This window comes from Solanum stenotomum, chromosome 1 (genome assembly GCF_019186545.1).
Source record: "Solanum stenotomum isolate F172 chromosome 1, ASM1918654v1, whole genome shotgun sequence".
NCBI classification, from domain to species: domain Eukaryota; kingdom Viridiplantae; phylum Streptophyta; class Magnoliopsida; order Solanales; family Solanaceae; genus Solanum; species Solanum stenotomum.
Window position 1 is genome coordinate 54,421,510 of NC_064282.1, and position 27,500 is coordinate 54,449,009.

The window sequence follows — 27,500 nt, forward strand, 5'->3', positions numbered from 1 at the left end:
TTTTGAAAAAATGAGGTCTTTATGTGATAGATTATTTGGTTATAAATTATAAGTGATATTTGGAATTCCATGACAACATTTGGATGTTATCCTCTATTATCTAAGAAAGAAAGGAATGTATGATGATGTTCCAGTGAAGTTCACTACAACTGATTATCTATTTGATCTCAAGATACAAGCTCTTTATAAGAAATTCATTGAAAATAATGGAGATAGTGATGTGGTAAAGCCGGAACATGATATAGCCAAGTACATGCTTGGTGAATTTGTGCTTTCTAATATGCCGTGGCATACTGTTGATCACTTATTGTTTCCTCTTTGTGTTGATGAACAATGGGTGATGGCAAGATTATCTTTTAAAGATAGATTGATATATGTGTATGATTCGATGAGTGATGCTGCTTTCAGAGCCAAAATTCGCAGTTTTGTTGATGCGTATAGATTTATTATTCCACTCTTCCTCTTGATTTTGATTTTTTTTGGGAAAAAGAATGATATTCAATTAAACAATGGACCATATAAGAATAAGGCATTGGTTGATCCTTTCAATGCTATGATGATTAAAGATTTGCCGTCACAACTAGCTGTGTAAGTGCCTTTTATTTCTAAAATTACTAAAATACACATGGATAAGCTCTTTTAAATTTTTAACCTTTGATGTTATTTGTTTTTTCTTTTATTACAGGGATCGTGGCATTTATGTTGCACTGTTTGCGGAAAGATTCATATGTTAGCAACAAAATTTGGGGTTGTTTTAGCATCAGATGATAAGAGATGAGCATAGAGGAAACAGAGAAGTGCACGATGATCCAGCCTATGTAAGAGCAGTGTGTGAGGCTAGCTTAAAGCGACTTGATGTTGACTGTATAGACTTTTACTATCGAGATGTCTTTTCACTCTTAAAGTTTAATTTGATTCACAGATTCTTCAAATAGTATATTGCAGCAGCTAACGTCATCCTGCATACTTAGTATAAGTTTTTCGGTAAAATAACAATAAAATTTATAATTATACCAGATTGTGTTTGCAGTGTACTTAATATAGCCTTCACTCTATAGTTTGCAAAACTCTTATCACCTCATTTGAATTTACATGAGAGTATTATCAATTCCTCGCACGGTCATATTATAGACAAACATAAAGCAGGAGCACTCTAATGATTACAGGACCCATTTGTTTCAGGGCTTTCAAGATTAACTTCAAATCATCGATCTATTATTAAAAAGTCTGTATTGGAAGTTCTGTTCAACATCTTGTCTGCACCCATCTCTAATAGGAGATTTACATGATGTATCAGAACGTTAAGTGATGTATTCAAAATCGAGATGTGTGTATCGAGACAATTGATGCTTGTGTCACTTTCAGAACTGGGAATTCCTTAGGACCAGAAGGCCTTAGTGTTTAAATTGGTACTTTGGGTGGTAGGATAATATCCACTTAGACATCCGGAAAAATTTACCATATACAGAAATAAGATATATTGAAACTTCATATGTGTTTTGTAGGTTATCTTTCCTGCAGTATACAGAGCAATATTCGTATTAACTCATGTAGTATTTTCTCACAACAGTCAAATCATGCCTTTTGTTTTCCCCTCCATGCCTTCATGTTGTTCAAATTAACACCATATTGATTTCTAATGTCACGTTGTATATCAGCTGGAGTATTATTGTCTGGTATGAGTATGAGGAATCATGAAATTACGCTTACATAGCTCTTTGTACTAAATTGTTAATCCCCAATTTGCTAAAACTAGCAAGGTAGCAGGCAATTGTAAACCACTTTCAATTTGCTAAAACTAGCAAAGTAGCAGGCAATTAAAGAGGTGTCATCAATTTTTTAAAAAAAATATATGCTAGCAGCTCTTATTCATATGACCGTGAACAAGAGCTTTGTCATCAACATTTCAAGATAGCAATTTCGTATAATCAGGAAGTGAATTGTCTTATCCAAATGACATCTAATAGATATACATGATATAAGTTTTAACAGACAACAAATGTTACACAAAACGGAAAAAAAATATCCAAACATGAGATTCAACTATGTTTTAGAAGAAGAAGTCAGATATAAAAGTTAAGAAATAAACTTGAAAAGCTAAGTTGCTTGTGGAATATTTCGGCATGTTTGCCTATTGTGATCTTGTTGTCCACACAACCCACATGTAATTCTTGATTTCTTTCGCCTTGATTCACCACTATTTTTGTGTCGTATCTTTTGTGGCCTGCCAGGTTTGATTTTTCCTTTGGGTGGTAGCACAATATCCGCTATGACATCGGGAGGAATTTCCCATATACTCTCATCAGGAATAGGATACACTAGAACTTCATAGGTGTTCAGTAAGTTATTTTTCTTGTAGTATATTGAGCAATATTCATATTCATTCATGTAGTATTTTCTCACAATAGCCAAGGCATGCTTACACGGCATAACATCCATTTGAAATCGCCTACACGTGCATATCCTTTCACGCATATTGACCACATGTCGTTTTCCGCCATCATAAACTGTATACAAATATTATGTTGATGGAGTTACCTACAATTTAAAAATAATTATCAGAGGTAGAACAATCAACGTTTATACAATGTATTAAAAAGGATATATCACGAACAAATCACATACTGTCATCCTCCAACAAACTTTGAAGTAGCATGCCGTTGTGTAAAAAACCTTGATCCATTTCCACATGTGTGAACATTGCAAAATTTTCTTACCTTAAATATACTTGAGTTATTAAGGCTGGAAGACTTAAAATACCATGAGCACTGATCATCAACACATACAAGATAATACCTGCAAAATTGAATGGTATCATATCGTAATTGTAACATATTACGACTAAGACATAAGGAAGATACTTAAGTAGATTATAAATGTTTTAACTTGAGAAGTTCTATTTGCAAGTTATTTTTCAGTACAATATGGTGTCACCTATAAAGGATGAGTTTCTCCAACTCAAATTTCTATATATATGTATTATGCTGGTATATCTGGTTATTAGATATATGAAAAAGAAACTAAACTTGAGTTTGGTAAAATTGAAAAAAACATGTTAGTTCCGATGAAAGTATGATTTTCTGGTTTTGTTAACATTAAACTACTATTAAGAAATTTTAGTTTGCAACGAGAGACAGTACATTGGTGCTTTTCATTTATCACATACTTGTACCTGACCAAATGTTAATTACCTTTTATAGTAGGTGAGGAAAGTTAAGTACAGAACAATACCTTATCAAACACATTAATGCAAGCACATATTATGAATAAGACACAAGGAATATGCTTGGAGGTAAACGCTGGACAAATCGATCAATACGCAGTCAACATTTTGATACCATAGTAAACTGATATAGTCGTAGTATATAATACTTGGTATATAGCATATTTCTTATCTAGGATTTGGACGATCTTGGTTTTATCAGTTTGGTATTTTTACTGATGTGCATTGGTTATTTTTATACAGAGTATTTGAAACATAGCAAAAGAAGATTTTTCATCTGAATTGAAACTTTGTTATACCAAGTATTTATACTCGAATATACTTTATACCAAGTATAATATACTAATAGTTTAAGATACGAAGAATTATATACTAAATGTTAAAGATACCAAGTATTATCTACTTAATGTTTAAGATATCAAGTACTCTATACTAAAAGTTTAAGCTACCAAGTATTATATACTAAAATTTTAAGTATGGTGACAACAAACACAATAACAAGTAATAATAGGAATTTGACACCAATTTATAAAAACAATTGTTTCCATTAGTTGAAGATCATATATTACCTCGTCGAATGCTTAACTTCGAACTGCAAATGTTTAAGATACCAAGTATTATATACTAGAATATGCTTTATACCAAGTATTATATACTAAATGTTAAGATACCAAGTATTATATACTAAATGTTTAAGATACCAAGTACTCTATACCAAAAAGAAGCTACCAAATATTATATACTAAAGTTTAAGTACAGTGACAACAAACACAATAACAAGTAATAATATGAATTTGACACCAACTTATAAAAACACTTGCTACCATTAGTTGAAGTTCATATATTACCTTGTCGAACTTGAACGCTTAACTTTGAACTGAAAATTCTCCTTGATGGCAATGTGATTTACAACATCTTGGAGTATCTCCTTTTTCATATACAACTGGCCTTCTCTAATGTATTTATGAAATTTGTTGTCAATTATACCATCCTCGTCAATTTCTATTTCATCACGGGAGTAGTTTCCATGTACTGGCATAAGTGATTGAGTGAGTTCAACACGTTGTACCAATTGCATATCTTGGCTAGAATTTGAAGTTGAATTATTAGGAATCGAATTTGACAAAATTTCGTCACAATTTCTCCTTCAATGTTATACATAGAGGAAAAATCAGTGAAGCAACTTTTTCAATCCAAGTACCATCTCAAACTCCTATCGTTCTATATCTTCATTGGAGTATAATTCTGCTTCACGGAATATTTAATTTCAATTGTATCCATAGAAGCATAAATACCAAGTATCTTCGTTACTTCATCAAGAAAGGTATCCAAATTCGAACTCTCTTTTAGTGTCAAGCCATCAACTATGAAATGGTTGAAATTGTGTTCATTATCCCATCCACCGCTGTGTTGAACCAAAATTACAATTTCTTCTTCCATGACAAAAATTTAGATTGGTTAATATGAGTATTTTTCAGTTTGAGAAAGAAAAACAAACTCTTAGTAAATAATCGTTCGCTTTATATGTAGAAGGAAGAGATCATCGATGTATTAGAATTCTTATAGATAAAAGGTAGTTATTGTTAGCATAAATAAAGGAACTGCAGAGTTTGTGGTACCTTGAATCTCTACTTTATCTTACCCATGATCTATTCAGAATGTAAAAAGGCTATAGAAGTAAATATTAAATATGTCATAATTGCTATTCACTGAATATTGCCATATATATGTAATTATTTATAAAAAAAAAGTGTCTACTTATGTTTTTTTCCCAAAAAAGAACAAAATAATAGGACAAAAAAATTGGGTTGGGCCAATTGGGACTAAATTTAAAAGGGTTAGGGTGAAATTGGGCCTAAATTTAAAGGGGTTGAAAGGAAATTTGGCCTAAACTAAAGGGGGGATATGGATTGTAATTCATTTTGGGAGAATAAGTATTTGCTGAATTAGTTTGGATTGGGCTATGAAATTGTTATTATTTTATATTGTATAAATTATAGGAACCACATATTATAAGTACTAAATAACATCCTATCCCTTCTAGTTTTCTATTTACCAAAAATCCCTTAAAAATGATGTTTGTGGGATACATAGCGTTGTGCACGGGATACATTAGGTTTGATACATTCCACATAGCGGAATACATAGCGTTGTGCACGGGATACATAGCGTTTGATACATTCCACATAGAGGGACACATAGCGTTGTGCACGGAATACATGTGGGATACATAGCGTTGTGCACGGAATACATGCGGGATACATAGGTAAATAAGGAATTTTTGAAATTTTTGAAATAAGTAAGGATAAATGAATATTAAGGTAAGTAAAGGAGTGTAGTTAAGTAATTTGTCCTTTTATATTTTGTAGCCTATTAATGTAGTTTCTCCTTATAATTTTAAGGAAAAAATATCCAACTACGCAACTTTTTTACCATATTCTCTAAAATTTCGTATCATTTTGAAAAAATTACAAAATGTCCTATTTTCCTCACCATCTCTCTTATTCTCGAATGCATCACTCTTCACGTGTAACTTCCCAATTTAATGCCTAAAATCATGGCATGTATCAACAATTTCCTCCAAGTCACCATTTTTGAATTACAACCGTATTATTTCGATTTTTTTCCCATTAGTCTCAAGTTCTTAAAAAAGTAAAAGGATTTCTTCATCACCTTTGTTTGCTTTCAGTTGATCAGATTTTGACTTTTTTTTAATTTTCTGTTCTTCATCCTAAAGTTCTGATACATATGAATTATGCTCCATAGTTTAGTATTGATCTTCAAAAAAATTGGGGGGGGGGGGGGGGGGAATCGATGGTTTTACTATACGGTCTTCTCTACCCAAGATTCAAATTTTTAATGTAACTGGTTGATGTGTGTTTGCTTATGTATCATGTTTATGTTTCAACTATTAGATACATTACAACTTTGTTTGTGTATAATGTATTTGACACAAATGTTATTGTTGATACATAACCTCACTTATTTCAAACCTAAATCAGTATGAATCTTGTTTATAGTTATGTATATGATAGTTATGTATTTAATACATAACTATGCAAGCTTTCATTATATTTTAATACATGATACATACAATATTCATTGTTATGTATCAAATACATAACTAAACACACTGAATACAAAGCTAACACAATACATATTGTTATGCATTAGAATTTATGTATCAGATTTATATAGGTGTGCTTAGTCATGTATTAGAATTATCTTCTACAATGTATCTAATGTCTATTTTTTTCCTCAATTCATTAATTTTGCCTGATACATACAACACCTATTGTTATGTATCGAATACATAACTGAACACCCTAGTACAAAGCTAACACAATACATATGGTTATTTATCAGAATTCAATATCAACTTTGTATTAAGTGTCTTTAGGTGTGTTTGGTCATGCATTAAAATTATCTTTTATGATGTATCTAATGTCTAGTTTTTTCCTCAATTCAGTTACAATGCTAATTTTAGATTCACAAATGAAATATTTTTCCAACAACGATTCTATCGCTTTTGTATCATTTATACCTTACTTCAAATTTTTTCAGATTCCTGAATATCTTAGCAAAATTGATATATATTTCACGATGTATCTTCTTCAAATTTGTGAAAATTTTGAATCAAAGTTGAAAGGATGTTGGACGATCTGCTTGAACAATTTTGAATTGTTGAAGTTGATACACATTATGAGGGATTGATTAGCAGTGATTGCGTGTTTTATGGAATTGTAAATTGATTGATCCCTTTTTAGCGTAACAGACAGAAGCTTTATATATCAAGTGCTTTGTATTCGGACTGTCACGATCCGAGCCTACACCCTAGACATAACCGACACTCGAGAACCATTGATGGTCCCCAAATGAACCCTTATCTTGGCGGACTACAATCAGAAAACTAACTCAAGCAATAATAGACTTAAAATTGAATTAAATCTGTTAAACTCAAATACTCAACTCAAAAAGTCTGAACAATACTCAATAGAAATACTTATAGTTTGTAAAACAACTCAAAGAAAGTAACAACTGAAAAACTTCTCAACTCTATCTATCTATGAAGCCTCTAGTACTATAGAAGGATATCAGGATAAGACCCACGACATCTGAAAAATACTAACGGTAAGGTAAAGATGAAGTCCTCCGAAATACAAGAAGGCTCACCAAAGCTAACTGGAATGTCAAATGATCTCAACGAAGCACTTGTTCATAATCTTGTCAGCTTGTATATGTATCATTATAAGATGCAGGTCGAATGACGTCAGTACATTGAATGTACAACCGTGTAAGGGGAAACTGAAACATAGCTAACTAAACTGATAATATGGGAAGACAAACTCACCTCAACTCAACTCCAATATGAAAGCAATAACAAAAGATAAAGTGTTTAAAGTTTCATAATAAACAGATACTAACTCAAGAATGTAAGAGATATATTAGAAGATTCATTGACTAATCAATTGACTGGAGATGCATTTATGATACACACGAGGTCTCAAGACTTTAGCAGAATTTGAGTTACTTCATATTGTTTTTTATTCTCATGTTCACAAAACAGATGTTCTTTAATTATCAATAAAGTTTATTTGNAGAAGACAAACTCACCTCAACTCAACTCCAATATGAAAGCAATAACAAAAGATAAAAGTGTTTAAAGTTTCATAATAAACAAATACTAACTCAAGAATGTAAGAGACATATTAGAAGATTCATTGACTAATCAATTGACTGGAGATGCATTTATGATACACACGAGGTCTCAAGACTTTAGCAGAATTTGAGTTACTTCATATTGTTTTTTATTCTCATGTTCACAAAACAGATGTTCTTTAATTATCAATAAAGTTTATTTGTATTAATACATATTTTAATTATTGAATGTTATGAGCATTCCTTACTTATTCAGCTATTTGTTTTTTTCTTTATAATTATGTTGAGTAGACATGATGTTAGCCTTCTCACATAGATAATTTTCTCCTTGTCTTAGTGATAAGTAGAGATAAGATTGAATTTTAAGTAAAATTATCAAATAAATAATCTGAAAGCAATCAACTTAAATTTGAATGTCGCATAAATAATGACATAAGGTCATCAAGGTGAAAAATGTTCACCTAGTCTACTTGGTAAGCCAGATGTGAGTTAAAATGATAAGGTTGATCAATGAACTCAAACTTTGAATAAATGGTGTCTAAATATCATATTTACAACATTATTTAAAAATACAAAGATATACGGCCTATGGTAAATAATAAAATGTTGTAGCATGCTTTTCATATCATGTGTGCTGATTAACATCGACCAATTGGATTTAACGTAAGCCCATTCTAATTGTATTGTTGTATGAGACCCAAAAGTAATGGCTCAAAATATGTGCCCTTAGTGACTTTAATTAGATACTTGATGTTTACTATCTTAATATGTTTTTAAAAGCTTATGAATACATATTCGATTTAGAGGAGTATATCTAGAAAAACAATTAAACCATCATGAGAAGAGGAAGTTCATTAATGAAATCTCATTGATTTGTGCTCATCGTTGCACCAGATATAACTTATGAGTTATAATTTTGAATACAAGAAATAATGATATATGAGATCTTGAGAATATATCAAATGTAATTTATATGACATGAGGTACTGCATACTTTATGATCTACTTGCATATTTAAACTCGAAGAGAGGTTATATATTCCTAACATATATATCACTTAGCTCTCACAATTTGTTGGTCTCATAGTCTAATTTCCCTATATGAATAATTGTGGAGATGAGAATATGTTCTCAGACTGAAAAGACATTCTCATTAGCTGTGAGTGGGAGATGTAGGAAAATTGAATATACCCATAAGGGGTACTTTTATGTCTCATTAGGATTATTAAGTTGACCTTATTATTTTCCTATATAAGTACACATAAGATGTATTATTAAAAACACACAGAAAATGAAATATTGAGCGCATAATTAAGAAGGGAGAGGAGTCAAAATCAATAGACATTAATGAATCATCATTGATAGACTTTGCATATGACACGATCAATTTGACTTAAGATTTTCGGTACCATTCCGGTCCGGTAGTATTCAAAACGGAATGGGATACAGTGAATCGGTACTCCGAATGGAATGGTATCATGATTTGATACCCGTATACCGGTACTGGTTCATCCCGATTCCGATCCGATCTGATCTCGATAAATTATTTTTAATTAATTAAAAATAGGCTTGCAGCAAGTTATTTAAATTACAAGTTATAAGTATAACTTATAACATATAACTTATAAACTTGAAAACTTAAGCTCAAAAACTTTTAAAAAAAAACTTTATTCAACTTAACTTACGAACTTATATAAGTAAAAATTAAAAAAGATATCTTTAAAATAAACTTAAGTAAAATTACATTATAAATTTCAAAACTATTAAACTTAGAAAAATAAGAAAAACATTCATATTTTCGTAATTCAAAATAACTCAAAAAAAATTATTATTTTTTAAAATAGTTGTATGTGTCTTCCTGTTTATCCCATCCCGTTCCATTTTTCTATCTTGGTATATAGTGAGACGGAACGGAACCAAGCCTCCATTCTGGTAATTTCGGTCCGGCTCATTCTGGTACCAATCAACGACCCGGTCAAACCATCCCATTCCGGTCTGGTACCGGTTCGTTCCGATCTGATGGTCCTGTTCCGATGCGGTGCCCAGTCTTATGAAGATCCAACACTAATAGAAGTTGCTTACTTTCCTAATAGTGACGTGAAGGAACTGAAAGTCACTTAACTGTAAAGAGAGGGTAGGATTTTTTTTCGTAATAATAGTGGACCGATCTCATGAAATCTATGCAGGTCGTCGAAATCAAACAAAGATCGAACTTGATTCATTAAGGGGCATAAAGGCGCCCTCACACGACGTCAATTTTTGACCTAGCAGCAGGCGGACTAGCATGTTTGAATTCAGACCACACCAAATAGTTTGTTTGAGTTGCTCTCAGGCACGCAGATCAAAGATCTCACTTGTCCTGGACAAGTGTGTAGAGATCTTCGTGGGATGTGGAGGGAGTTTCAATCAAACTTTTCTAGGATTATTTATCGCCCCACACATGAATATCTTTTTATTGATAGATCAGAGGGTCCTCTCTAGAATAAATTCTTAAAAATTAGGTTACTAGCAATGACAATAGAAACTAAGATTCATTTACAATTGATGCAACAATTATGTCAACAATAATGCAAACATAAACATCTTAAACATAGCAGCAATAAGATTCATATCATGCATATCTTTAGAATAAATTAGAAACTCATGTTGATAACATGTTATAAAATCAAAGCAAAATAAGACAAATACTACTACAAGAGAGCAATAGAAATAGGGAGAAGAAAGAAGAGCTTTCTTATACTTCCAATTGTATCTATCAATTTTCATATACAATGTAAGTTATTACAAGTCTCAAGTAACTTGGAAAGTCAAGTTTACTAGTGCAAATGAACATTGACATCCACCAAATACAAGTGCATATGGACATTAATATCCATCATCTTAATATTTCATAACATACGCTCTCTTTGTTTCAAATTAAGTGACCTTTTAATCGATCTTGTGATAAAAAATTAAAGATCTCTCAAATGTATCAAAATACCTTTTAATTTTGTGGACTTAAACATGTCAGGTGAAAAGTTGAAATAAAAATTATTAAAAAAAGAAAATTTCAATCTTTTTTAAATGGACTAAAAAGGAAAGTAGATCAAACAAATTGATATGGAAGAATTGTATTATATAGGGAAGAACTTTCATTTATTTATCTTCTTAATCCAAGCTTCACATATTATGACAGGAGACACCATACCTTCATAGTTCATATACTAATCATTATAGCTCTACCCTTCAAATGTTGAATTGCCATCCAAGAAAAAATGACACGTTTGAAGAAATTTGTTTAGCTAAACATGTGTTTGTACTAATAGTTAAATTTGTAAAATTGGGGATCAAGAACAAGTGAATTAATATCGATCTCACCCTTCTATTTTTTTTTGGGGTGGGGGTGGAGGGGGAGACTAAGTCGACGAAACAATAATGAAGAAACATTTTTTGACTATGCCTATAAGAACTAGAATATGAAATTGATATAATAACAAAAGCAAGAAAATAACAAGATTCAGGATCTTTTCCATATTCTCAAAACTAAGAAATGAAATTGTATTTTATTAGTGAAGATGAGATGTCTTCTTCTCTCATGTAAATGCTTACTTAAAGGGTAAATAAGTTACGGATACTAGGGCATAAAGGCTATTATGCCACCTAAAAGGCCTCTATCACCAATATCATCATCTTTCACAGGCTTAAAATTTGGCTCTAGGCTCAAGGATGATTGGTGTCAAGAGACCATAACAAACTTATCCAGGTTATGTAAACAATGATATTTCTCATAATTTCTAATTCTAGCTAGTTTTGCAATTTTAAATAGCATATTTTAGTAACTTTAAGGGTCAATTTGGAAAGCCACCTGGTAATTGGAATTGGTGTAATTACCAGCCTAGTAATTACACAATCTAGTAATTACGCTGACCTGTTTGGTTGTTTCAGTGTAATTACACATGTCATGTTTGAATGTCAAAGTGTAATTACACATGTTCTATTTGGATGCACAATTGCAGTCATAAAATTATATTAAAATTTAAAAATAAAAATTAATTATTTAAAATTTATACTAGACAACTAAGAAATTTTATAAATGATATTAAATTAAATATTTAAGGTATATATTAGTTTTTGAAAATATATTAGTTAATAAACATATTGTTCTTAACTAATATTATGAAAAAATAATTGATTTATATTTTTTCAAATTAATTTATTGTAATTGAATTGATCATAAAAACTAAAAGTATGAAGTTTCTAGAACATTATGAAATGCATGTTTGATAAAAAGATTAATATATAAATAAAATGTCATAAATCATTAAAATGTTTGACAAGAAGATAATTTATCAAATCTAATTAAAAAAAGTGAATTCAATATTACTAATACAAATGAAACTGAAAATATAACATAAGTTATAAATTCAATTTTCTTAACATAATACTCTTATCGCAAATTTCAACATAGCATACATAAATATGATTTATGTTTATTTTTTTAAAAAAAGAAAACGTAGCTCTATAACCATACTTAACAATAAACTCTATTTTAATTTAAAAATTAGAATACTAATAAAATTACACCACGTAACTACCAACAATTCACATCCTCTCCTTGTGAATTGGAGAGTGTAATTACCCCCCGGCCAATTACACAAATTACCTGACCAAGTAATTACGTGTCCAACCAAACAGGACATACATTGTAACTACACCCAATTACACCAAATCCAATTACCAAGGTGGCTTTCCAAACGGGCCCTAAGAGTGTTACTATATCGAGCTGGTATCTTCGAATCTACAAAGCTATATAATCTAGATTCTGGCCTGAATGCCATCCCCAAGCTACCAGTTTTCCACGTCCACAAAGTTTGAAAGAAAGCATAAGGACCAGTCATGAAGGTCCGAATCCAATAAACTTGCACAAGATTGAAAGAAAGCGCCCCATAAGGACCACCAAGGTCAAAATCACAATCTATAAAGAGCCAAGAAAGTCGGGTTGCAGAGAATGTACTATAAGTTGCTGTTGACTAGAATATTACATTTACTCAAACTCGAACAGGTAGCCGACAAAACACATAATAGAGCAAGCTAAAGGGCCATATAGGATTGGAAGAAGTTAAGGCAATCTCATCTCAAGTATCTGAGACGCAATTCTACTTTTTCCTGAGATCTTAACCATTTGTACAAAATGTTTCAAGCTCCTGGTGCAAGGCAATCAAAGGTCCAGGGAGGTAGGAGTTAAAGAAATCTGTCCTCATCTTGTGGGGCATGTTTCTCCTCCTACGTCGATTGCAGAAGTTCATATAAACATCACTCATTCACTATGATCTGCACAAATCATGCCAAGTACTTGAACAGGTTTGGATTATCTTTGTCCCTCTCTAGGTAATCTCTAGTTATCAAATCTTCTATTCTCTTCTTGATAGCTTTGACATCAGGCTATGGAGTATTCAAAACAAAGTAATTAGCTCAGTTGAGCTTGAATAAATAACATTAAAATTGAGAAGTAGAAGTTCATCACAAAGGATACCACCTTAAACATGCGTCCCAACTGCTCAACGCACTCCATGACTAGTTGCTGGTAGCCCAATACTTTACGGCTCTTCATAATACGCACAATTGAAGCATCTATAGCATACCGCCTATCCTTGTCAACGTCTTCAATTACCTTTTTCTTCTCATCAACAGGAGGGAGAGGTATCTGCATACCCATTACAGCAATATCCTCAAGGGGTCAGTAATGTAGTGCAACAATTCATAGTACAAAGGCTAACCATACTCATCATTAATTGTACCTTGATCCTCCTCATTTTGTCAGTGAACTTTGAGTTGAACTCAAAGACATCAGTCGGAGAAATTATTTTGGTGCTTGGCTCCTTGTTGAGAATCTTGTACTTGGCACATGAAAGGGAATGAAGAAGCCGAACAACATCATCATCTGATAGGTTTAATTGCGTCATGATTTCCTGATAACTCAATCTATCTGAAGCATTAAAGAGCAGCAGAGCAGAAGCCTACGAAAAGGAAGAAGTCTCAATCTCGTTTTCTCATTAATAACGTAATAGAAATATTTCAAATTAACTAAGCCTATCCGATTTCAAAAAGTAAGACAACAGCAATCAACCTGATAAGTAGTGACAACGAGCTCAATAGTTTTTGGCTCAAATTTTCCATTTATGTTGCAAGTTCCCAAAGAGTATATCCACGTAAGTTTCCTGTGCTTTGTTTTTGTTTGATAGAACTCCTTGAATACTTCAACGCACCTAACCTGACAATGCACGGCATAAAATGAATCAATGACAGGACGTTTGAGAAAAAAAATGATTCAACATGCATCATTCTTTGTCTAAAGAGAAGAACTTCAGCAAGAGGAACAAGGGTCAAAACCAAGATAAAATCAACATAATGCTAATTAACATATTGATATGATATACCATTTCTGCTGGGAGGTTGAGATCAAAAGACTTGTAGCTAGGCCAGAAGCCAGTAGTCAAGACAGTCACCGTCAAGTCAATTCCTGGATTTGCTATTGGATTATTGCTCAAATACTCCTCAAAGCTGGCTTGATTTTCCCTTGCCAATGTCAAATCTGTGACCTATAGAAAGAGAAGAAGAATGTCACCAGAGAACATAGCCTCAAATTCAGCATAATTGATCTGGATAGCATACCATTCCCTCCATCTTTGATGTGAACTGCCCCCCGCACTGCTGCTTCAACTTTGTTAGGATACTTCTCTCATGTTCATCATTGGCACTCTTATCAAATAACAACCGCCGGGCTAGCTTTTTCCTGAAAAAAAAAAAAGGAAGTCATAAACTTGTAACGGAGAAGAAGATACTATTCAAGNATAAAATCAACTGCATAATGCCAATTAACATATTGATATGATATACCATTTCTGCTGGGAGGTTGAGATCAAAAGACTTGTAGCTAGGCCAGAAGCCAGTAGTCAAGACAGTCACCGTCAAGTCAATTCCTGGATTTGCTATTGGATTATTGCTCAAATACTCCTCAAAGCTGGCTTGATTTTCCCTTGCCAATGTCAAATCTGTGACCTATAGAAAGAGAAGAAGAATGTCACCAGAGAACATAGCCTCAAATTCAGTATAATTGATCTGGATAGCTTACCATTCCCTCCATCTTTGATGTGAACTGCCCCCCGCACTGCTGCTTCAACTTTGTTAGGATACTTCTCTCATGTTCATCATTGGCACTCTTATCAAATAACAACCGCCGGGCTAGCTTTTTCCTGAAAAAAAAAAAAGGAAGTCATAAACTTGTAACGGAGAAGAAGATACTATTCAAGTAGTTGAGATGCACAGTAGAGGTAACTCTACCTATAGAATTCTGCAAACAAGTCCTTATCACTAATATAAGCTAGCAGCTTTACCACCTGCAAGTGAGATCTATTATCAGCTTTCTCCTGCTCCAGTAGTACGAAGAAAAAGTAAATGCTCTAGAGGAAAAGAAGGGAAGGGGATCTATAGAGCAAGAGCTCACCTTTTCCAACGTCTCTTCAATGGCTTCATCACTCAATTTCTCACTCCCGCCTTTTTTGAGAATGTTGTCACAGAAGGTGGCAAGAAGTTCAGCGCTTGAGCTACCAGCAACACCCTTGTTGCAGAAAAGTTCGAAAGCCTCTTTAAGTGCCTAGAAAATGACAAAGGGGATAAATATTAGCAATTTACTTCTACCCTAATGCACAGAGTAGAACAATTAAATTAGACAACTATCCTTCGTTCCAACACATACCTTGTGAAAAAGTGTGTGGTTTTGGAAACAGTTATTCACATACGCCAAATATTTATCGTGAAGCTCAATCACTTTCCGAACAAAAACCTGAAAATTCAGAAGTAAGTTCATCACTGAAAACATATTCAAGGGTCAGATAACAGATTTACGAAGGGATTACCTGTTCCTGCAAACCAACCACATCTCTCTTCTCTGCCTGTTGAAGAACACTAGTTGATCAGAAAGAATGCAAGACATTGAGCAATTATATTAAATGCATTCACAGAGAAATACGAGTCTCATCTTTTAGAGAATCATCCCTAAAAAGATGAGATGAATTAATTTTGACATTGTTCTAACCAGCAGAAGTGGAGAATTTAAGATACATAAAAGAAGGAAATGCGACAAAAAGCACGTCTTGGTTCCCTAAGCAACTGCTCATGCTCTTTCTTTAAGATAAGTACAGAATTCGGTGAGGGGTTCTGCTTTAAAGAAACTTTTACCATCTCTTTGAAGTAACATTCCCATCCACCAAATTATCAATGACCATGTACTGAAGAACAAATAAAGTAAATGAAACAAAACAATCACTGAGATGAAGTCAAACTTTGTGACTTCATGCTTTTGATACAAAAGAGAAGATATGATAACAAGAAATCTCTGAACAAAACTCATTAAAAGCACAAACTGGAAATCAAAATAAGCAGAATAGCAATATGCTACGAACAAGGGTTGTGATAGAGTGGTCAGCACTCATTATTCATATTTTTGAATCAACTCATGTAATGTGATTTTGATAAGTTGCGACTTGTGATCAGAAACTTCAATATGCACCAGCTATTGTTCCATCGATCTAAGTTCAACTTATGCTTCGATTTTTAACTTCTATCTGCAAATTTGATTGAACTTCAAGTCTTGTTGTGTACTTCATGTCTGAGTGGCTATGTGTCTTCCATACTATCTTTTTGTTTCTTTGAAATTAAAATCATGTGCAACTTTTGTTCTCTATTCATTCTTAATATTGTAGCTTGGCATACAGTTATGGAAAACCTCATTACAGTTGACAGAGGTTCTTAATTATGTTTTCTACACAAAAGAAAAAAAGAGGTATACTCCAGCTTAATATTGATATGGCCAGATGATAGGATTACAGGGGAAGAGGGAGAATTAATGTCTTTACTTTTAAGCTAGTGAAGGATAACAATCTACATGTTTTGCATTCTTTATTTTTGGTAATTAAAGAAATGTTACCAAGTGAGAAGTTAAGCGGCTTTCACACAGCTACTAAGGTTGAAGCATGGTTGACGTTGAATCTAAAGGGTTTATGCTCTTACTTCTTGTCCCCTTATTTCAAACTCAAAGAAAGCCTTGATCGATATGAGAAAGATGTTCTCGTATAAAAATTGAAATAAGAATCTTGGAGTTAGACAAATGGTCCCAACCCTAGATAAGCACCAGAGCTACGTAAACTGTTTTGCAAGCAAACAAATCTTCAAAAATTGCATCACTTCCTTGTTAGTTATCATTGTTTGTTGCCCTTACAACAACATCAAGTATCATAGTCATTTCACCTTGGATGTATCTGCTTTGAAGTAATTTTTGTTTAAGCCTAGAGTCTATCAGAAACTATCTCTCTATCTTTACAAGGTAAGGATAAGATCTACGTACATCGTATCCATTCCAAACTTCACTAGACATGAGTGTGCTCATTAGAAGTGCACCAGATGTGCTAATAAAATGTTTCAATGCACCAAATTTTTGCATTGATTATAAGCGCATATGCTCAATTTACATTAGAATTCTCAAAATTGATGCACTAGGTATTCTCAATAAAATATGCACCAGATTCTACTATTACAAGGGACCAAATTTTTAATATAAAATCTGCACTTCAATTATTAGAGCTAAAGCACCATATTTTTGAAAAAAGAAGCTGTCTATACAATTACATACACTAAAGATTACAGATCAACCTATGGCAACTGACTTGCACCATGATTCAAAAGATCAAGTCGCATTTAGATATCAAATCTAGAGTAGAGTCATACAAGATAACATACCAACACACATTCTCTCTACTTTTGGCATTAACCAATTTGCTCTTCCTTTTTTTCACCTTTTTGTTTTCTTTTTCAAGCTCATTTCTAATCTAGAGATATAGACTCTGTCTCAATCTTCCTTTTCAACTAATGCTATCGCATAATGCTACTGTCCAATTTAAAATACTTTCAATATACTTTCAGCTACACTTAGTTTCTTTACTAATTTCGAAATCAAAAGCATTGATCGTGAATCAATTTTGTCACCTTCAAATAGGGCTTTGATTAGATCTTCTGTATGTATCTTCAAATACAATCAATTTTTTACACAACAATGAAAGACCTCCAAAATTGCTTTATATTAGAAATCACTTATCATCTTTGAATTGGAGTAGCAATTAGGGATTCAGAGATGAACTAAAAAGAGAAAAACTTCATCTTTCTTGACATTTTGCAGTAAAAAATAGTAGCTCTGTGTTAGATGAGAAGAGGGAAGTTCCCTTTAATGGCTGAGGAGCAAAAAAAATAAAATCCACAAGCTCTTCTGAAACAGATTGGAAAAATGTAGAGAAAGAAGGGGAAAGGGAAAACTTTTGAGTGTTTTAATTTTTGCACGTGAGTTGCACGTGGGGTCAGTGTTAAAGTTAACAGATTTTTTTTGATGTATCTGTTACTTTTAGGTCAAAGGATCAAATTGATCCTCTTTTATAATATATTAAGGACCATATGGATCATGTGGAATATATTAAGGATCAACTTAAAACAACCCTTATACATCAAGGACCACTTTGATCATTTACTCAGAGAGGTTTTGGAGGGAAAGAAATGGATTTTGTGATTATTTTTTTTAATTTCTAAATAAGGATATAAAATATTTATAGAAAGTGGTTAGTTTGTATTTTCTAAAATTTTGGTGGTAGGGACTATTTTGTAGTTTTTAAGACTTGGGTGCTAGAGTAGATAGCTTTTAAACTTAAAGTATTGATGTTGTGGATGTGAGGAAGTCAATTAATTTTAAGTATTTAATTATATTTTTAAGTAGATCAATTTACTATTTATTTATAATTTAGTAACTTTATTATTCTAGAATGGGGTTTATGTTTCATGGTTTCATAAGGATTAGGTTAACCTATAGTTATTAGTTTGGTATAAGATTTAGGTCTCCTACTTACATAAGAATTAAACTTCATATTGATGTAATAAGACTCCTATTTAAAGGGGCTTTTGATGAATAAAACAGTAAGTCATACGTCTGCAAAGAGCAAGAGATCAGAGTTCTCTCTTCCATTGAACTCAAAGGTTTCAGTCTCCCTTTGAAGAGCTGAAGAGATCGGGGTTCTCTCTTTTTAATGACTCTAAGGTTCAGCCTCCCTTTAACGAGCTGAATTTATACAATTGGCTCTTTTTCTCGAATTTTACTCTTAGCAACTCCTATGTTCGAAGCAAGATGTTGTCTAATTAGACCACGAATTACAAATGTCTGGAAAAGTTCTATTGCTATTTCACGAGGCAATCCACATCGATGTAATGAAAGTGAAGGACCCACGACAATGGCAGATCGCCCTATGAATCGATCCTTCTCTAAAGATTCATAACAATTGATGACAAAATGGTGTGTTAATATATGAAATTAAGTTGATCAGACACTTGAGCACAAGTAACTTTGCATATTAAAATAGCAAAAACTTCTAGTTTGACTGGTTCCAAGTCAACTCAAAGTGTATAAGCGCCAAATAAGGAAGAACCAAATTTCTCAAGACCAAAGAATTTGAGAAAGGGATAGATTATACAAACCTTTTTATTGCTAGCAGCATCTTCAGCCTGTTTTACCAAAGCTGTACCTTCAGCAGTAACATGCTGCATTCAGATTAAAAAGAAGGATACATGAAGTAACTTATAGGCATACAATCAAGAATATGAGGTCATGAGATCACAAACCTGCTTAAAAATATTAGCCACAGGGTCTAAGCCTCGAGGGATCTTCGAAAAGAGCCTATACATCCTTGATAAATCTTCAACCTAATAAAATAATCATGATTGTGTCAATTACTGCAAAAAAAATTCAGAAACATGGTCATTAAGATGCTGCTAACTACCTTATCATCTCTTAGTAACGCATGGCATCCAGAGTAATCCTTCTCAAGAAGTTGAGTGGCATACACAGACAACAACTCATGTTGCACTTTCTGCAGAAAGGTGAGAGTAGTAAAGTTGCAGCTAATTTAAAGTTGATAGGCTAGATCCAGAAAAAAGAAGATGTGAACAATAAAAACTGATAGCAACATCCTCCATTTTGAAGGCTAAAGTTCCAGTAAAGAATAAAGATTAAGAGCTGGAATGAACCTCAAGCAACTTTGTCTCGCTGCTTGAATGGAGATAATGAGAAACCCTATCCTTCTCCCGTTTCAAGCACTCCTCGGCCTAAAGGAACATTGACATGATTATGTAGGTTAACATATGGACTTTAACCAGAAAAAGGACAGACAGAAGAAGCAACAGGGTAAGAATGGCAGAATTAAGGGGTTGCATAAGCAGTATACTAACTTTCAGCATATAATCTGGACATGAATCTTCGAGGATCCAGTTAGAAGCTTTGCGAGAATAATAAGCCGCTGTATCCTTGAGCATTGCAGCTTCAAAATCGTTCTCATAATAATCCATTGATCCCATTCCAATTTCAACAAATATATCTAGCACATTCTTTAGTAGGGCTCTGTCAATTTGCTCTCCCTCACGCTCTTGATCAATCTGGTTAGAGGAATGTCGTTGCTCAATTAAAAGGAAAAAAGAAATGGTAGTGAAAACTCAAAGCAAGACAAAAGGGATACCAGAGATATAACAGCATCCCTGACTTTTCCATTCAACTCTTGGTAGACCTGAAATAGAAAACAGTTGCCCGTAAGATATTACCTTTGTCCCAATTTATGTGATACTCTTTCTTTTTTAGTTAGTCCCCAAAAAAGGGACATCTTTCCATATTAGTAACAATTTAACTTCGAATTTCTTGTTTTACTTAAGTTTCTATAGCTTACTTTATACCACAAGTTTCAAAATTCTTTCTTTTTCTCTTAAACTCCGGCCAATCACCTTCACATAATTGGGATGGAGGGACCAAATGATAACATCTTTTCGTAAAAGGATGTGGCAGCAGTTTACTAGTATACTGTCAAACTGAAAACCAAATTCTAGAAGAGGCAAAACCGAGAAAATAAAATTAAAAAAATAAATATAGAAGCGATCAGCTGAACTCAGTGCTTTAACCAAGGGATCAGGTGGAGATGTTTTAATAGATGACCATAGAAACAAAGTTTTGATGAAAAGAGAAGGAGAACCATAATTACCTGATCACGGAAGCAAGTTAATCCAACTTCATTAAGCCCCGGCAGAGATCTCCGGGCAATGAAATAGCGGTCAAGATAATGGAAGAATCTCGACAACCATCTGACCATGACCTTATGATTTGACCACCTTTTTACCAGCTCTCGCAACATGAACTCGTCATGTTTTTCTCTCAAAGAAGGCAATACCTATTTTGAAATTGAATTGCCGTGTGAAATTTAGAGAAGGTAGAATTATTTGGAGAAACAAAAATTGGGTAAACAAACTTTAAGCTAAATTTGAGTTTACATCATTTTAAACTCCTAAGAAAAATTGCATGCCTAAAATAACATACAAAAAATCCATGTAATTTAGCTGTGTTTTGAAACTTCTATCCACTTTTCCCCGTATCCTTCTCTTAATATTCTATGGGATGAAGAAGCAGCCTTTCTAAATTTGAATCTTATAATAGTGGGAATAAAACTAAAAGATATAGTCTCTTGGGAAAGCAATGCCTGAATTACATTCAGATCCCCAAAAAATGTTGATACTTGCACATGGATCCTTATTAAATAAAATCATTGAGGGCACAAAATAGAATCACAGAGGGCACCAAGGAAACTACCCATACTAAGCCCTCTTTGTTACATGGCTAAAATTGAAAAATAAAAGAGTAACAAAGGGCTTACCAGACTAATGATTTCCCTTTTCTTTATTAAAGAAATCATTTTTCTAAGTTCCAAACATTCCAGAATGATACAAAGAGAGCAGACAATCAAGAATGGTACATGGATATAACAAACATCAAAGAAAAATTAAGAATAATACTTCTTCAATTCTTATTTTTCTTGTTTTATTGTAGTACCTTGTTTAATTTCAACTAAAGTGAAATGTGAATGTAAACTGCAGTTACCCTTACCGTTGTTGTGATATATTCTTCAAAAGCTTCACGATATTTGTCATACAGCTGTTGAGAATAATCATGTGGGGGCTTTTGAGTACACATGTTGTAAATTGTCCTGTTAGTAGACTTAAGGAAACGAAAGGTGAATCAAATCCAAGTTATCTACATGCCTAACAGTGAGGGAGTCTAAAAGGATACGTATACAGCATCATATAGTCCTCTGAGCTGAACTGAGGCTCAGGCAGCCCTTCTAGAATGTTCTTCAGCTTTGTAATGCCCCTTTGCATGAAGTCCCATCCATGTTCCAGATCGATTGTGCTACGATGGTTCATTGTGATTTCAATATCTTCACAATTTAACAGAATGCAACCCTACACAAATTCCAAACACCTGTGGTCCTGTTCCCAAACTAAATAACATCACCAACTAAACTCAACAAAAGCTAGTAAGAAAATTAAGCAATTTATAAGCCAGCCAGAAAATCAAATCACATTAATGCTTGACTTTACTGTTAAGAATAAACAAACAAATGACAGAAAGAATGCTCTTATTAAATACCAAAATCTGATGTTGGACAGGCTACAAACTTGGGTTTATCCTTGAAATATGGACCAGAATACTTGGGTTTCAAGGCTTCAAAGTGAGGGGCTGTTAAGGAGCGATTCATACTAAGAATCGCGCAAGTACCTTGAGCCATTTCTGGGTCTCACTATAGAAAGGGTAGTAGAATATGACTAAAAATCAAGAACAGGAAACAGGATTACAAATTGGAGGCTTAAATTCAAGTAATACAAAGAGGAGAGAAGATAAAGGAGAACAAGAATAAAATCCGATAATAAAGGAACGAATCAAAGTTCACTAACTGGAAATATTCCAAATTACCGCAGTTATCGGTGCCCAATTGGAAAAGTTAGTGGGTTTTTTTATTGGTTCAGTGTGATCTTGGTCTTCTAAAGATTCTTTACCATTCTGAATTAGATATTTAGTTGGGTGTATAGGACTTTCAGTATAATGAATTATCAAGGACAAATGAACCATTTATGTAACTAAACAAGTCCAAACTCCAAAATTTTAGAAGTGCTAAGATAAGCGTAAAGTAAAAGTAAATGTCACAAAAAAATAAGCCTTCGAGAGAGCTTCACAAGAGCAGTGCTATCAAAGGCGAAATGCACAAAAAAGCTCTAAGGTCCGTGAGGGCTTTAAGCGCAAATAAAGTGTGGGCTTTAATGAAAAAAGGCGCAAAGGGAGAAAAGAATGCAAATATATATGTTTAGCCCAAGACTAATAATTATAAACATGAATGACAAAAATATGACCAAAGAAATTGAAAAAAAAATTATGATAAAGTGAAATATCAATTATTTAGAGTCACTTCTTCATACGAGGCTCATTGGCAAGGAAACATTTGCCTTAGAACCTTGATGACGACATTGAAGCGCACATAAAGTGACGCGAAGTGCTCAACACGTTTTGAGCCTCGCTTCAGGGCTTAAGCGCGCTTAAAGCGCGCCTTTGATAACACTGCACAAGAGTACAATAATGTGCAGTAGAGACTACCAACATTGAGCCAAAATAAAACCCCGAGTAATTACCTCATCCGCTATTGATATTTACTTGCCAACAAATCATCCAAGCNAAATTGAAAAAAAAATTATGATAAAGTGAAATATCAATTATTTAGAGTCACTTCTTCATACGAGGCTCATTGGCAAGGAAACATTTGCCTTAGAGCCTTGATGACGACATTGAAGCGCACATAAAGTGACGCGAAGTGCTTAACACGTTTTGAGCCTCGCTTCAGGGCTTAAGCGCGCTTAAAGCACGCCTTTGATAACACTGCACAAGAGTACAATAATGTGCAGTAGAGACTACCAACATTGAGCCAAAATAAAAACCCCGAGTAATTACCTCATCCGCTATTGATATTTACTTGCCAACAAATCATCCAAGCTCATGATTCATAACAAAACAACTCACAGGTATAACACAATATTCATGTGAGCTTACTTTTTATTCATGCTTATTGCTCGGTGATAAGGAATTCTACTCTAAGTTCTATTTAGATAAACTAGAGTTACCAAATTTGCACACTTGGCCCTAAAAGCCATGAGCTTAAAATCTTTTCAGGGTTCTATCAATAAATAAATAAGTAAATTAAACTGAGAATACCAAAAGAAAATACACATCGAAGACACTGAAAAGCTAAGTTGCTCGGATCCTTCAAAAATACACAATTTTTGGAGGATCAGACACGCACCCGTACATTTTTGTCGATATTTTTGAAGAGTCCGAGCAACATAGCTGAAAAGTCTAAATTTTCAGGCAGTTAACGAAATAAAACAAAGTTCTGGAATCAGTTGTTCGAATTGAATTTCTAGTTTAAATGAATGCCGTCAGTTGTACAACAAAGAATGAACCAAAAATTAAACTCAAACCGCAGTAATGAACACTAAACCTCCACTACACCTAACTTCAAAAGGACAAAACACTCATGCTCAGAATCAACAACAGAGAAATAAAAAACAACATAAAACTAGTCCATCAATCACAGCTCTGAAGATCGCAAAATCAACCACAATAAAACAGCACAATTTCTATAACCACTGGAAACAAAATCAACAACAGGATCAATCCGAAGCAAACGAAGAAACAATTAGACCAAAACCACCACATCAACTATGCATCATAGGTATACATGTGAACTGTATACATCGAATCGGAGCTCATAATTTAACCGGAAAACGTACCTATGATGTCACCTGAGAGCGAGGGAATATCCGAAATGGTGATCGAGAATCTAGACCCGATGAGGGCACAAGACGGAGCTGGGAACCATTGATGAGAAGAAGAATACTCGGTGAGATGTGAATCACTATTTTCCCTTTTATGTGTTTTTTCTTGTTTCCTTGGAAACCCCTCATACTTCTAACAATTTTCATTTTTACCGTGTTAATTTCTTGATATTTTATTGTGGGTTATTGTATCTATTATTTTTGGGTTTTATGCATTTTTGAGTAGTCTTTTCTTTTTTCTTTTTTCGTTTTTTCTTTTTTTGAGAATGTTGTTTATGTTTTTCAATTTTTCATATTTGATTGGTAAAAATATTTGAAAGAATTTTCTAGGAAAATGAGTTCTCTAATGAATGTAGAAAAACGAGTTACATAAATGACATTTCAATTTTATTATCTCCTCTTACCAATTCAAGCATCCCACTACTTGACCATCCCACTCCTGAACCACTATTCTTATCATATCTCACCTCAATAGTGTTTTGCTAGATAATATATAAATTCTTTTGGAATAATAATTTCTTTCTTACTTACCAAACACTAGAAATAAGTAAGAAACTTACTTGTTTTTTCAAGAAAATATATTCTAGAAAATCATTTTTCATGGAAAATATTTTCCTTCGTACCAAGTACACCCTTTAGTGAATAAAGCACGGTGAGTGCATATTCATTCATATATAGCCAAACCTTTTTATAAAGGTCATTCGTTATAACATTTTTCACTTACTTACCAAACACTAGAAATAAGTAAGAAACTCACTTATTTTTCAAGAAATATATGCTAGAAAATCATTTTTCATGGAAAATATTTTCCTTCATACCGAGTACACCCTTTAGTGAATGCATATTCATTCATATATAGCCAAACCTTTTTATAAAGGTCATTCGTTATAACATCTTTCACTATAACGACATGATTTTCTCTAGAATCGATTTTCCATATTATATTTTATTACTTTTTATTTTTATATAACAACATTCTACCTATAACAAAAATGTCATTCATTATAGTAGAACCTTTTGTTAATAAAATTACCATATATTATAGTTATACTCAAATATTATCTAATAATATTTTTATAAGAAATATACTAGGTATAAAATAAAATATTTCAAAAAATAATCACCATGTAATCATCATCAAATTAGGCATATAGTAAATTTTAAGTAAAAATATCTAAAAGTAACAAAATAAATATGTATTAAATGGTGTACATCAAAATAGGCTTTAGATAAATGGTAATGCTCTTTAATTTGACTTTAGCTATCATTTATGCCCTTTAACTTTAAGTGCACATAATTAGACATTAAATGTGTATAAAGTTGAACAATTAAATGCATGTGTTCTACATGGTATTATACGTGGCAATTCACGACCTACGTGAAGTCCTTCGTGTATTGTGTCACATAAGACACATGTGTCTGCTTGTTTAATTTTATACAAATTTAAGTGCTTATTTGTGTATACCCAAAGTTGAATAGCATAGACATCAGTTAAGGCCAAGTTAAAGAACATGTTTATGTATTATGTCATCAAAATGTAATCATAACTTTAAAAAAAACCCGTTGATGTTTGTCTTTTTTACACTTAATAAATTTTCTATAGTTGAAACTTATCCTGATAAAAAGATTATATTAATTGTACAGGTCATTGAAGTGGAAGAACAAAGGATAATAGATGTAGAAGACAAATACGAAAGTTTTGATGAACAACCTCGAATTACTACTACTTTGGGTGATATAAAGGATTAATTAGTAAACTCTTAGACAGTCTTTAAGGAAAATGTACTTTTTTCCTAAATGTTTGAACAAGTTTGCCAATTCAATTCAAGTGGTATATATATTGTCACTAAAAGATTGAAATTTACGAACAACCTACAATTATAGAATTCTTATATCAAATTAGAAACTTTTAAATTTTTAATTAATTTTAAACGCATATATTTCTTAGACTTTTATTCTTTGTGGTATGGTGTAAGTGTGTAACTAGTAATGGAAATTTATTTATTTTTGGTAATAATATATGGATTATTAGTAATGTAATAGTCTTTTGAATTATTAATGAATGAATTATGAAAATCAATTAACATTAAATTTAAATTTAACAAATTTTGTTTATAATATATATATATAATCTTGCATAATTTTGTTTATAACAGCTAAATGAGATCTAAATGTCGAATGTCAGTATTTGTGTATATATATAACACTTCATTATAGAAACCATGTCAAATACTACAAAACTTTCAGATAAATATTATCACTATAGAGAAATTTGACTGTAGTTGACTCCAACAAATTATTAATTGATGAATAATTTGTAATTTTCTGGACAGTTTTATGAGGAAGTTTTTGAAAATTATGTTGTGGGTAGATAATGTATTTTTATTTTATTTTTAAAAAAAAAGGAAGTAGCAACTGTTGCTTCACCTAAAATGATAATATTTTCTCTTTTTGTGTCGTTTTAATTTTTTCTAGATTTTATGTTCTAATTTCTGAAATAAACTTTTCAAAGAACATATATTAAACATGTTGTTGCGTATATTAAAGTAAGATCTACATATATTTTATCTTTTTTAAATCTCATTTTGTAAGATTACATTGAATATCTATTGTTGTTATTTGTAAATTTTAAGCATATTTAATTTCCGTAATATCTTAATTTTTTAAACTAATAAAATTAAAATCTCAAAAAAAGAAAAAAAACTTGTCATCCAAGTTATTGGTATATTTGTGATTGTCTTTACCAATCATGAAACCTTGAGAAATATAATATTTTTCTATTATATTGCTCATATATAGAAGAAGCTATAAGTCAATTGTTGTTGGTCGTGGGGTAATTTCATTTTTCCTTG

The 27,500-nt window shown here is 32.5% G+C and overlaps 1 protein-coding gene and 2 long non-coding RNA genes across 25 annotated transcripts in view; 2 read left to right on the forward strand and 1 right to left on the reverse strand.

Moving 5' to 3' along the window:
• Nucleotides 1-22,252, reverse strand: part of LOC125874677 (cullin-1) — a 141,669-nt gene extending 119,417 nt beyond the window's left edge. For 4 of the 23 annotated variants that reach the window (XM_049555728.1, XM_049555795.1, XM_049555722.1 and 1 more), the window contains exons 1-17: nucleotides 22,055-22,252; nucleotides 21,872-21,971; nucleotides 20,976-21,161; nucleotides 20,463-20,510; nucleotides 20,179-20,382; nucleotides 19,978-20,055; nucleotides 19,731-19,820; nucleotides 19,573-19,653; nucleotides 19,429-19,491; nucleotides 15,777-15,812; nucleotides 15,617-15,703; nucleotides 15,365-15,514; nucleotides 15,202-15,257; nucleotides 14,993-15,113; nucleotides 14,758-14,919; nucleotides 13,988-14,131; nucleotides 13,659-13,877 (exon numbers count right to left, since the gene is read on the reverse strand). In XM_049555728.1, coding sequence (XP_049411685.1) covers nucleotides 13,659-13,877; nucleotides 13,988-14,131; nucleotides 14,758-14,919; nucleotides 14,993-15,113; nucleotides 15,202-15,257; nucleotides 15,365-15,514; nucleotides 15,617-15,703; nucleotides 15,777-15,812; nucleotides 19,429-19,491; nucleotides 19,573-19,653; nucleotides 19,731-19,820; nucleotides 19,978-20,055; nucleotides 20,179-20,382; nucleotides 20,463-20,510; nucleotides 20,976-21,161; nucleotides 21,872-21,971; nucleotides 22,055-22,188 — 1,959 coding nt within the window. In that variant the 5' untranslated portion in view covers nucleotides 22,189-22,252. Of the gene's footprint in view, nucleotides 1-12,789; nucleotides 13,303-13,396; nucleotides 13,565-13,637; nucleotides 13,878-13,987; nucleotides 14,132-14,297; nucleotides 14,460-14,532; nucleotides 14,654-14,757; nucleotides 14,920-14,992; nucleotides 15,114-15,201; nucleotides 15,258-15,364; nucleotides 15,515-15,616; nucleotides 15,704-15,776; nucleotides 15,813-19,428; nucleotides 19,492-19,572; nucleotides 19,654-19,730; nucleotides 19,821-19,977; nucleotides 20,056-20,178; nucleotides 20,383-20,462; nucleotides 20,511-20,975; nucleotides 21,162-21,871; nucleotides 21,972-22,054 lie in introns of those variants that run through there. The other 19 variants (XR_007447307.1, XR_007447313.1, XM_049555736.1 and 16 more) reach the window with 13 other exon arrangements.
• LOC125874940 (uncharacterized) overlaps nucleotides 1-22,252 on the forward strand; it is an 80,308-nt gene extending 58,056 nt beyond the window's left edge. The window contains exon 2 of the long non-coding RNA XR_007447330.1: nucleotides 21,999-22,252. This is a non-coding gene — a long non-coding RNA (uncharacterized LOC125874940). The remainder of the gene's footprint in view (nucleotides 1-21,998) is intronic.
• The window catches only part of LOC125874948 (uncharacterized), a 103,534-nt gene extending 80,638 nt beyond the window's left edge, over nucleotides 1-22,896 (forward strand). Inside the window, exon 2 of the long non-coding RNA XR_007447331.1 lies at nucleotides 22,767-22,896. This is a non-coding gene — a long non-coding RNA (uncharacterized LOC125874948). The remainder of the gene's footprint in view (nucleotides 1-22,766) is intronic.
• The last annotated feature ends 4,604 nt before the right edge of the window (nucleotides 22,897-27,500 follow it).